Source organism: Danio rerio, chromosome 12 (genome assembly GCF_052040795.2).
Source record: "Danio rerio strain M-AB ecotype USA chromosome 12, GRCz13ab, whole genome shotgun sequence".
NCBI lineage: Eukaryota > Metazoa > Chordata > Actinopteri > Cypriniformes > Danionidae > Danio > Danio rerio.
The window spans coordinates 9063496-9076559 of record NC_141032.1 but is presented as its reverse complement, the minus strand read 5'-3'; the positions used below and the strand labels follow the sequence as shown (position 1 = coordinate 9076559).

Here is a 13064-nt window from a genome sequence, read left to right as displayed (position 1 = left end):
AGAAAAAGATAATGCAATTAAATTCAAGCTAAATATTGCAAAAAAAAAAGTACAAACCACAACAATTCAACAAAATTGTATATATTTTTTCTTTCTCTTGATTTTTGCTATTTTTGAAAATCATATTTAGGTTTTTTTTTAAATTTGAGATACTAACTTTCAAACTTTTATTGTGAGTTATTTTGTTAGATTAGCTCCAAATTTGGCTTCAGTATCGACTAAACTAATGCATATGCACAAATATAATATTGTAAAGCATCCTATAGAAAACATTAATTTAAATGAGAGATTTTTGGGGGGTCTACTTATATATGCTGAGCACTGTAAACATAGATTTTATATATTAAAACTTCACAGACAAAAAAACAGCACTGAACAAAAGCTGAGCCTAGCAGAGGAGCGTTTGAGCACTTCCCGCTCTGCTTGCAGATCCAGGTGTATTGAAAAGGCCCTGAGGGGATGTAGGAAAGCATGATAAGAAATTATTTAAGAATCCTTATAAGAGAATCTTATCTTTACTTCTAGGCATGAAACACTTGCCAGCCTCCTACATTAACATTACATTCATATATTTACAGATGTGTGGGAAATTTGACGCCACACTAGACATTAATATGTCTGTAAACACTCACATTGAAAGTCTAACTTTAAAGTGGATTTCACACAAGTCTGAGGCGTAACATATTTCAAATGAACTGAATCGTTATAATTAGTGATTGCAAAACTCAGAGGTGTAAATGATCCACTTAAAGGGATAGTTCACACACAAAAGAAAACACTTATTTACTCAGCCTCAGTTTCTTCAGTTTCTTTCTACTGTTAATAAAACTATAGTAGGAACACTGAAAAACAATATTGCTGCAAATAATTTCTATGGATTGAATTTAAACTAATTAAATTTACTAACGTTCAACTTAATTTGTTTAAATTCAGCCCAAATAAATTGTTTACAATGTCTTAACCTAAAAATAATTTAGTCAATCCAAGGATTCATCTTTGAATATATATATTTTTTTCTGTGAAGTAAATGGGTTTAAATCTTAAACATTTTTCTAAATATCTTCTTTTGTATTTAACAAGAAACACTTGAAGGTTTTTAAAGAAGTACAGGGTAAATGAATGATGACAGAATTTTCAGTTTTGGGCAAGCAATGTCTTTAAGATATAGGATTAAGATGTTTAGATTTCTGCTTTCCTCTTAATAAATGTTCCTCATATAACAGTTATGCCATGTATACATTCACTATTCACACAGGGCAAGTGTTAATGAAACCTATGGGTCGCATAGGCTTGGAATAAACATGAAAACGTTGTGTTTGCAGTCTCAAGAGGAAAACAATATATAAACAAAACAACTTTAACGACGGATCAGAAGTCCATTCCAGTGTTACAGGGATAGTTCACCCTAAAATGAACATTTTAGTCTCTATTTACCTTCTCTCAAGTGTTTTAAATCCTTCATGAGTTTCTTTCTTTGGTTGAACAAATGAAGATAAATTTTGAAGAAAGATGAAAACCATTGACTTCCATAAATACTGAAGCTAACGGTTACAGCTTTCCAACATTTTTCAAAATATCTTCTTGTGTGAAAAACAGAAAAAGAGCTTCATATAGGCTTGAAAAAAAGTAAGGGACGAATAAATGATGACAGAATTTTAAATTTTGTGTGAACTACCCCTTTAAGATAAGACTAGAATTTTTAGATTTCTGCTTTCCTTTAATAAATGTTCATCATATGTAGTGGATAACAGTTACAGGAACATGATTAACTTAGTTTAATATGTTACAAATTTAAAAAAAAAAAAAAACAGTGGTCATGCCTTATTGACCATATACGTATAACAAATAATAACTGTTCACTATCACTGTTTTCATGTATGCAAGTGTGACATTGACATTAAGCAAACAATTTTCTTGTAGATTTTCTTGAACATAAGACAAAGTCAAATGATTTAAATACATTTTAATATACTTTATAGGTAAAAAATATAATCAGTACATAAGAATTAGTGTTTGTGTAGAGTCTTTTAAAATAAATTAAGCAAGATTTTATATATGGTGCACTTATACAAGAGTAAATGCTTTTCTTTTAGACATGTATACATTCATTGTTGACACGCAAGGCCAAACAAAGTGTTGATGAAGCCTATGGGTCGCACAGACTTGGAATGGACGTAAAAATGTAGTGTTAGCAGTCTCAAGAGGAAAAATATATATAAACAAAACAACTTTAAGGACGGATCAGAAGTCCATTCCAGTGTTACAGGGATAGTTCACCCTAAAATGAACATTTTACTCTCTATTTACATTCCCTTAAGTGTTTTAAATCCTTCATGAGTTTCTTTATTTGGTTGAACAAATGAAGATACATTTAGAAGAAAAATGAAAACCATTGACTTCCATAAATATGAAGCTAACGCTTACAGCTTTCCAACATTTTTCAAAATATCTTCTTGTGTAAAAAACAGGAAAAAAAGCCTCATATAGGCTTGAAACAAGTAAAGGACGAACAAATGATGACAGAATTTAACATTTTGGGTGAACTATCCCTTTAAGACTAGAATTTTTAGATTTCCGCTTTCCTTTAATAAATGTTCCTCATATGTAGTGGATAACAGTTATGTCTACACTGCAAAATAACACAATCTTTAAGCTGAATCAAATTAACCTTGAGTCATAAGAACTTTTATTACAACAAACTGACCTAAAACAGCTTGAGTAACTCATAAAATAAAGTTGGAACAAGATAGTTTTTTCGTTATTTGTTACATTTTAAACTATGTTGTCATGCCTTATTGACCATATACGTATAACAGTGTAATAATAACTGTTCACTATCACTGTTTTCATGGATGCAAGTATGAAATTGACATTAAGCAAACAATTTAAATCTAATCTTGGAGATTTTCTTGAACATAAGACAAAGTCAACTGATTTAAATACATTTTAATATACTTTATAGGTAAAAAATATAAACAGTACATAAGAATTAGTGTTTGTGTAGAGTCTTTTAAAATAAATTAAGCAAGATTTTAGTATAGATATATGGAGTGCACTTATACAAGAGTAAATGCTTTTCTTTTAGACATGTATACATTCATCATTCACACGCAAGGCCACAAAGTGTTGATGAAGCCAATGGTTTGCATAGGCTTGGAATGGACGTAAAAATGTAGCGTTTGCAGTCTCAAGAGGAAAACAATATATAAACAAAACAACTTTAAGGACGGATCAGAAGTCCATTCCAGTGTTACAGGCATAGTTCACCCTAAAATGAACATTTTAGTCTCTATTTACCTTCTCTCAAGTTTCAAATCCTTCATGAGTTTCTTTCTTTGGTTGAACAAATGAGGATAAATTTTGAAGAAAGATGAAAACCATTGACTTCCATAAATACTGAAGCTAACGGTTACAGCTTTCCAACATTTTTCAAAATATCTTCTTGTGTGAAAAACAGAAAAAGAACCTCATATAGGCATGAAACAAGTAAAGGACGAACAAATGATGACAGAATTTAACATTTTGTGTGAACTACCCCTTTTAAGATAAGACTAGAATTTTTCGATTTCCGCTTTCCTTTAATAAATGTTCCTCATATGTAGTGGATAACAGTTATGTCTACACTGATTTGTAAACTTAATCAAATTAACCTTGAGTCATATGAACTTTTATTATATTAAACTGACCTAAAACAGCTTGAGTAACTCATAAAATTAAGTTGGAACATTATTAACTTAGTTTAATAGGTTACAAATAACGAAACAATCTATGTTGTCATGCCTTATTGACCATATACGTATAACAGTGTAATAATAACTGTTCATTGTCACTGTTTTCATGGATGCAAGTCTGAAATTGACATTAAGCAAACAATTTAAATCTAACCTTGGAGATTTTCTTGAACATAAGACAAAGTCAAATGATTTAAATACATTTTAATATACTTCATAGGTAAAAAATATAAACAGTACATAAGAATTAGTGTTTGTGTAGAGTCTTTTAAAATAAATTAAGCAAGATTTTATATGGTGCACTTATACAAGAGTAAATGCTTTTTTTTTTAGACATGTATACATTCATCATTCACACGCAAGGCCACAAAGTGTTGATGAAGCCTATGGGTCGCATAGGCTTGGAATGGACGTAAAAATGTAGCGTTTGCAGTCTCAAGAGGAAAACAATATATAAACAAAACAACTTTAAGGACGGATCAGAAGTCCATTCCAGTGTTAAAGGCATAGTTCACCCTAAAATGAACATTTTAGTCTCTATTTACCTTCTCTCAAGTTTCAAATCCTTCATGAGTTTCTTTCTTTGGTTGAACAAATGAGGATAAATTTTGAAGAAAGATGAAAACCATTGACTTCCATAAATACTGAAGCTAACGGTTACAGCTTTCCAACATTTTTCAAAATATCTTCTTGTGTGAAAAACAGAAAAAGAGCTTCATATAGGCATGAAACAAGTAAAGGACGAACAAATGATGACAGAATTTAACATTTTGTGTGAACTACCCCTTTTAAGATAAGACTAGAATTTTTAGATTTCTGCTTTCCTTTAATAAATGTTCCTCATATGTAGTGGATAACAGTTATGTCTACACTGATTTGTAAACTTAATCAAATTAACCTTGAGTCATATGAACTTTTATTATATTAAACTGACCTAAAACAGCTTGAGTAACTCATAAAATAAAGTTGGAACATTATTAACTTAGTTTAATAGGTTACAAATAACGAAACAATCTATGTTGTCATGCCTTATTGACCATATACGTATAACAGTGTAATAATAACTGTTCATTATCACTGTTTTCATGGATGCAAGTATGAAATTGACATTAAGCAATCAATTTAAATCTAACCTTGGAGATTTTCTTGAACATAAGACAAAGTCAAATGATTTAAATACATTTTAATATACTTCATAGGTAAAAAATATAAACAGTACATAAGAATTAGTGTTTGTGTAGAGTCTTTTAAAATAAATTAAGCAAGATTTTATATGGTGCACTTATACAAGAGTAAATGCTTTTCTTTTAGACATGTATACATTCATTCACACGTAAGGCCACAAAGTGTTGATGAAGCCTATGGGGCGCACAGGCTTGGATTGGATGTAGAAACGTAGTGTTTGCAGTCTCAAGAGGAAAAAATATATAAACAAAAAAACTTTAAGGACGGATCAGAAGTCCATTCCAGTGTTAAAGGCATAGTTCACCCTAAAATGAACATTTTAGTCTCTATTTACCTTCTCTCAAGTTTCAAATCCTTCATGAGTTTCTTTCTTTGGTTGAACAAATGAGGATAAATTTTGAAGAAAGATGAAAACCATTGACTTCCATAAATACTGAAGCTAACGGTTACAGCTTTCCAACATTTTTCAAAATATCTTCTTGTGTGAAAAACAGAAAAAGAACCTCATATAGGCATGAAACAAGTAAAGGACGAACAAATGATGACAGAATTTAACATTTTGTGTGAACTACCCCTTTTAAGATAAGACTAGAATTTTTAGATTTCTGCTTTCCTTTAATAAATGTTCCTCATATGTAGTGGATAACAGTTATGTCTACACTGATTTGTAAACTTAATCAAATTAACCTCGAGTCATATGAACTTTTTTATATTAAACTGACCTAAAACAGCTTGAGTAACTCATAAAATAAAGTTGGAACATTATTAACTTAGTTTAATAGGTTACAAATAACGAAACAATCTATGTTGTCATGCCTTATTGACCATATACGTATAACAGTGTAATAATAACTGTTCATTATCACTGTTTTCATGTATGCAAGTGTGACATTGACATTAAGCAAACAATTTAAATCTAACCTTGGAGATTTTCTTGAACATAAGACAAAGTCAAATGATTTAAATACATTTTAATATACTTCATAGGTAAAAAATATAAACAGTACATAAGAATTAGTGTTTGTGTAGAGTCTTTTAAAATAAATTAAGCAAGATTTTATATGGTGCACTTATACAAGAGTAAATGCTTTTCTTTTAGACATGTATACATTCATTCACACGTAAGGCCACAAAGTGTTGATGAAGCCTATGGGTCGCACAGGCTTGGATTGGATGTAGAAATGTAGAGTTTGCAGTCTCAAGAGGAAAAAATATATAAACAAAACAACTTTAAGGACGGATCAGAAGTCCATTCCAGTGTTAAAGGCATAGTTCACCCAAAAATGATAGTTTACTCACACTTTACTTTTGTTTCAAATCTTTATGAAATGCTTTCATCGGTTGAACAAGATAAAAAAAAATATATATAAACAATTATAAACATTTAAATAATGATAAAATAATATTAAAATATGAAACAATTAAAACTATGAACAAATAATAAGAAAGAATGATGAAAGCCATTTCATTTCATAGTCAATACTACTGAAGTCAATGATCTTTCCAACATTTTTCGAAATATCTTCTCTTGTGTTCAACAGAAAAAAAGAACCTCGTATAGGCTTGAAACAAGCAAATAATGAACAAATTATGACAGAATTTTCATTTAAGGTTGAACCATCCCTTTATTGTCTAAATAGTCACTTCAGGACCAGGGTACGGCTCACCCCCACACCAGAAATCATCCGGCTGGGGGATCTCTAAAAGCCAAGCCTCATCATCACCGCTCTGCTCTGACTTTTTCCCAGCAGTCTGTAAAACTCTGTAGTAGTGACAATCCCGTCCATCGTCAGGGTCATACGGCGGTGCCAGTATATCAAGAAACGCAGCCGCTCCATCCACTGCGTCAATCTCATGAAGGTTGTCTTTAAAAGGGCTCAAAACACAAGGGCCACTTAGTTCCGAAAACTGCCCCGAAGACCTCAGCGCTGCTCTCCTCACATCATCTCCCTGGAAAGCCAACAATGGAGGATCAAAGTGCCTCTCAGTGTCACTCTCGGCTTTATCCAACTTGTCATAACACCTGATGCTGACTTTACCGTACAGGACCTTCAGCATGCCGTGCATCCCGGGATGGTCGTGCAGAGGGATGGAAGCGCCAGATTTCAGGAGAAACACCCCCATGCTGAACACATCAGTCTCGCAGATGTGCATGTAAGTGACTGGAGGGACCGAAGGGGAGGATGTGGAGACTTTCTTTGGTGGCGCAATCTTCAGATCCGCAGCCCTGATGTCGGAGAGCAGGGCGACCAAGTCTGCCTGGTGCTCTAAAAACACCTTATTATTATCCTCAATGGCGGAGGAAGAGCAGTTTGTGAAAGTCGCATAAGCCTGGCTCGCTATTTTCTGGATGAGCGAGGTCTTGTTGTTCCTCGGCATGGTTAATGCGAGGAAACAAGCGGAACTGTGATTTGCTTCGAGTCACGCGAAGACTGCCAAAGGAGCGGTTACGACGGACGATATCGCCTCACGTGACGCATTGGAACCAGTCGAATGCTGAAAGTTAAGACAGAAACAACTCCAATGGAGAATAAAGATTAATTTTACAACCTGGATACAATCCACAGACCCGCGACTCCACCACCCCATTCATGGCTATCAGATTCACACGTTCGAGTCGACCGCGCATGCGCAGACACATAGGCAGCTTAATGGAACTTGTAGTTCTTTTAAGTTTGTGGGTTGGAAATATTTATGGATAATGTCCAATAAATATACCAAATATTTAATCTGAGCTTCATGGAATTCTCGGACGCTACACTAACTATGTTTATTTTTAAATATGCTGTGTGTTTGTTAAAACTGTAAAATTTAGCTAAGTTACAGAACTACAATAGCCAGCAACCTTCACACTTTTGTCCCTTGTTTAGTGAGTGTGAGGGGGGAGGCCCGTTGGGCCATTCAACTCTGTCCCTTCCCCCACAGAGACCCTGGACCACAACAACACAAACCAGCAGCTCAGCATGAGCACTGCAGGGCCTTTATTATCAGATCTGATGAGGAAACTGATGCTGACACAAATGCAACAGTGCCTATTCAAACTTTATTCATTTTTTAAAAGTGTAACACTTCTAAATAATAAAATAAATAATTCTAAAAATAAGTAAATAGTTGCGCAAATAAGCAGCAGAAAACCAATTAACTAAAATAAAACTAATGTAAAATGCAATAAAAAAGATCATTTCAATTGAATGTGCATTTCAGTGTGCATTACGTCTTAAAAGTAGACTTTTAAATACTTGAAAATAATACAAAGCACACTTAAACAGTTTTAATTACAGTTTTGATATGATAATGTTTAATTATTGTAGCATTTTAAGTATTCTGTACACTTTAACCATATTTCAAAAAACATTAACGATAACTAACAAAAATTAAAAATGTACATTGAATGTACATTAATAGAACAAGTTTAATAACAGTTTATTAACTAGTTTTACTTAAACAATAAATGTAACAAAACAGAAAACATTTTCAAGAATTTAGTATTATATTTAATTCATTATATATATATATATATATATATATATATATATATATATATATATATATATATATATATATATATATATATATAGTCAAAATATTTCAGCATCTGAATAATACTAATACAAATAATAATATAATAATAAATACTTACTATGAAATTCAAAATGAATATATACAAAACTGTAGAATTTATTATAGCCATATAAAAAGCTACTTAAATGAACTAATCTCTTACTTTTATCTTTCAATAGATAAACACTTAATTACAATTATAGCTGATTGGAAACTCATTACGCCTAACAGCAATCATAAAATACCATCATTTTCGTAATAACTGTTATTAACTTAATTTTTTGAAACATCCTAAAGCAGTTTTTCTCAACCGCGTTCCTGGAGGACCACCAGCTCTGCACATTTTTCATGTCTCCTAAACCAAACACACCTGATTCAGATCATCAGCTCATTAGTGGAGACTGAAAGACCTGTGATGGCTGTGGCAGACAAAGGAGACAAAAAAAAACATGCAGTGTTGGTGGTCCTCCAGGAACATGGTTGAGAAACACTGCTTTAGGATGTTTCAAAAAATTAAGAAAATCACTGAATCACTGTCCTAAAGTATGCTTGTTTTTAAATCTATAACACCATCAACACTCTAAAAACACCTATAATCATATATATTACAAGACACCTTTTCTCAGCTCAGGGTACATCCAGCTGTTGGTTGATCTTTTTTTTTTGCCAGGCTGGTGTTGCTAGAGAGAGGGCCGGAAGTATATGGACGTCAGTGAAGTGTGTACTCAGGACATGTACCTTCGTAGATGAGCACCACAAAGGCCGTCCTCTTGAGAAATAATGAGGCCCGCTCTTTTACTCAGAGAGCATCACATCCGTTTGGGGAATTCAATTAGATCCCTTTTTCAGCAGCCAGAATGTGGAGATCAGAAACGTGAGGGAGATCCTTCAATCAGCACACAGTCTTCAAGGCAGCTTCTTTAGATGAAGAGGACAGTGAGCCGGACTCTTGTGAAGAAGAGCTGTATTTGACATTTATTTGAATGTAATTTGTTTAGGACATGTTTCATGTTTTTGCAGGTATTACAGGGATTATTATTATTATTATTATCATTATTATTATTATTATTATTATTATCATTATTATTATTACATAATAATTATTATTATTATTAATTATATTAAAGTTATTATATTAAGCCAAATGCAGTTTGTTGAAAAGTTCACATTTTAAAAAAGGTTGGGTTCCACACAATTGATTTGTGTTAGGAAATCATGAGAGAATTAAGTTAACTTATTAGTTTTTAAAGTGTTCCAAAAAAAAAAAAAAAAAAAAAAACTCAAGAATTGTGTTGTTTGAGCTCATTTTACAAAAAGGTGTATTTGACTTTCTCCTATCAGATGAACAAAGTTGGACTGGTTTTAATTTTTATCCTGGCTCTTCCGTGCTCTATAACAGGGATCACCAAACTTGTTGCTGGAGGTCCAGTGTCCTGCACATTTTAGCTCCAACCCTAACCAAACACACCTGAACAAGCTAATCAAGGTTTTACTAGGTATTGACCTTATTCTCAAATGCGGAAGTGCGCTTATTTTCGCGATTGTCTTAGAACTTCCGATTCAGTCCCCTATGAGAGAAATAACTATGAAAAATAAACAGCAGAAAACGGTCAAACTTGCTCTACAAACAAATGTTTGCATGACTTTACAGACCAAGTAGAATAATATAATAAGAAAATATCAAATTGCAACATCAAGCAGCGTAACGAGCAGTATTTAACGTCAAAAAATGAATGGAAGTGAATGAGACCGGAAGTCTCAAGCCAAAAAGATTCAAATGGCAGCGCCTGCTCGTCGGCGGAGAATAAGGTGAATACTTGAAAAACTCAGGCAGGTGTGTTGAGGCAGGTTGGAGCTAAACCCTGCAGGGCACCAGACCTCCAGGAACGAGATTGGTGAACCCTGCTCTATAATGTGAAATTCCATAGTGGCCTATTTTTCTACCTATTTTATTAATTCATTCATTTTCTTGTCGTCCCCTCATTCCTTCTGAGAAGAGAGGGAGAATGATGGAGATGATTGGAAATTGTCATTTCAAATGTAATGTTTTGTTTGTTTTATGGTTAAGCTGCAAAAAATCAAACCAAAAATCAATTTTTTCAAATCAAATGGTGTAAATTAATCAGATTTAAATGAAAATGAACACACTGTCACTTGATGGATAGAGGACAATGTAGAGTTTGGTGTGCAAATCAAAGCAAGTGCAGATTCTGCTTGACTAGTTTATAAAGCATTGAAGGCCATTTACATGATAAATGTGATAGGCTTTTTTCACAAACGGTCGCACGCACATCCAGTTGAGCGATTGTTGCGTATCCATACTTCCGTCTGAAGCAATGGAGTCAGATACGCTAGAGTTTTCACACCTCTCTGAAAACTTTGCCAAAATGTACCATTTACAGTGGACGTTTATTGTCTTGTGGACTGACATTCTATCGCCTTACACTCTAAACTTAATAAAGGATATAAGTTTTTCCACAAAAATGGCATTTATTTACGAAGGTGGGTGACGATCCATTCGTTAGCAAGGTTTAGGAAAGGCTATTTACATTTGTGCGATAAAAATGTCATAGCGTATGCTCCTAGTTTTAAGCTGTTAAGAGATATAAGTGAGCTAACGTATGCAATAATACACGTTTAAATACATGTATAAAATTTATAATAAATATGCGATGTAATAAATATTTGATGAGAGGGAACCTGGATCTTGACTATTTCTGTACGTACATGAATGAATATCTTAAGGGAGGGCAACATGCTTCATTTGACTCATGCACTGTGTAAATGTATAACATGTTAATGCTGCTGAAATAAGTCTGCAATTGTTTGTATGTGTTTTTTATTCGATGTATTGTTTTTAAGATTCGTATCCTACATTACTTAATATACATTTGTTGACATCCATTCGTGAGTATCTGCATGCGCGTGCGAACGTCCGTGAAAAAAGCCTATTGTGATTAAAGTTATAATTTAAAAAGTTATTAATACGATTCAAAGTAATGTTGGACATTCATTTTCTTATATTATGAAATTAATTCGGAAATTAACCATGGCTTTAATGTCGAATACTTTGGTATATTTATCTTCGGCTCATAGCTCTCGATGATATTTGGCCCTTCATTTGAAAAAGTTAAGAGGAAACCCACATGAACAAGGGGGGAACATGCCAACTCCACACAGAAATGCCAACTGACCCAGCAGGGGCTCAAACCAGTGACCTTCTTGCTGTGAGGCATTTTAATATTGGTAAATGAATTAGGAAATTAACCATGGCAACTTTAATGTAAAATACTTTGGTATATTTATCTTCAGGCCACAGTTCTCAATGATATTTAGGCCCAATTTACACTAGTGCGTTTTAGATCAAAAACGATCCGCGTCCACACGAGCGTTTCACCTAGTGATTCTGAACATATCTCCATCCACACTACGCCACCAAAAACGTATATTACGTGACCATTCATGCACTCTGGGTATGCGCGTTCTAGTATTAACAGGAAGCATGCGTCTCGCTCTGCATTTGAGTCAACAAACGCCGGTTGAACAATTAACGCGATGGCAAAGAAAGCAAGAGAGGTATTTTTGTGGACAGACGACGAGGTCGAGTTATTACTAAATGTAACAAATAAATAGCTGCACAATGGCGGCTAAAACAGACAATAGTGCAAACAGCGCTCCCATTTCTGTGTCCATGCTGTTGTTTACAGTGAAGGCTAGTCTGCTGTCTTCCGGTAGTGTTAAAGCCATGTGTAGGCCCACACGGAATCTGCGCGCGCAGAATTTTGCAGATTTTCCGCAGAATTCCGCAGATTTTTAGCCCATTATTAATTCTGTTTATTTACTTGAGTAAATGTGTAAATCTGAATTTATTCAGTTTTTATTCAGTAATTTATATCTTTTTATTTAATATATTAAGGTTTTAGTTATGATACTCCACTGGATACTCCCAAAGTAATTCCGCAGAAATCCGCAGATTTTTTACCAAAATTCTCCACAGAAATAGCAAAAAACGTCCGCAAATTCCGTCTGGCCCTAGCCATGTGTTATAGTCATGTGATAGGTGCTTGACGAATAAGTAAAGGATACGCGATAACACAAAAGTTCCAATCAGGTAGCTAATCTTAGCAACCTCGCTTACGTTTTCAGATGTCTCTGTTTTCCCTCATCCACACTGAGATGGAGCAGCAAAGTTTCAGAATGAAAATGGCTTTTCCAGCGTTTCCAAAACGCTCCGTTTCCGGTGCTCGAAAACTCCGGCGTAGTGTGGACTGATGGCGTAACCGTAGCAAAACTTATGCGTTTTCAACCTTAAACACATTAGTGTAAACGGGGCCTTAGTTTTTGGCCCTTTATACGAAAAGGTTTGTGCACCCCTGATTTAACGGCATAAACATTTGGCTAATAGTTTTGTGGTTTGTGATTCTGGGTCAAAAGATCAAAACATTCAGAATCGCAGTTCAACCTCAATGAATCAACAAAGCCCTCAGACATGAATTCAGCTCTTAAACCTTCAATGTTTTAAACCCATGGCAGAAATCTTCCCTCACAATCCTTTTACTGTTATGCATATTCAGTTGACTAGTATGT

The 13064-nt window shown here is 33.8% G+C and overlaps 1 protein-coding gene and 1 long non-coding RNA gene across 4 annotated transcripts in view; both read right to left on the bottom strand.

Annotated features, from left to right (window-relative positions):
* The window catches only part of LOC147834393 (uncharacterized), a 529770-nt gene that overhangs the window by 464435 nt on the left and 52271 nt on the right, over nt 1–13064 (bottom strand). The window lies entirely within an intron of this gene.
* Nucleotides 5873–7518, bottom strand: adoa (2-aminoethanethiol dioxygenase a). The gene is given in 1 exon segment (NM_001008634.1): nt 5873–7518. A coding segment is annotated over 1 exon segment (747 nt). The 5' UTR covers nt 7296–7518; the 3' UTR covers nt 5873–6548.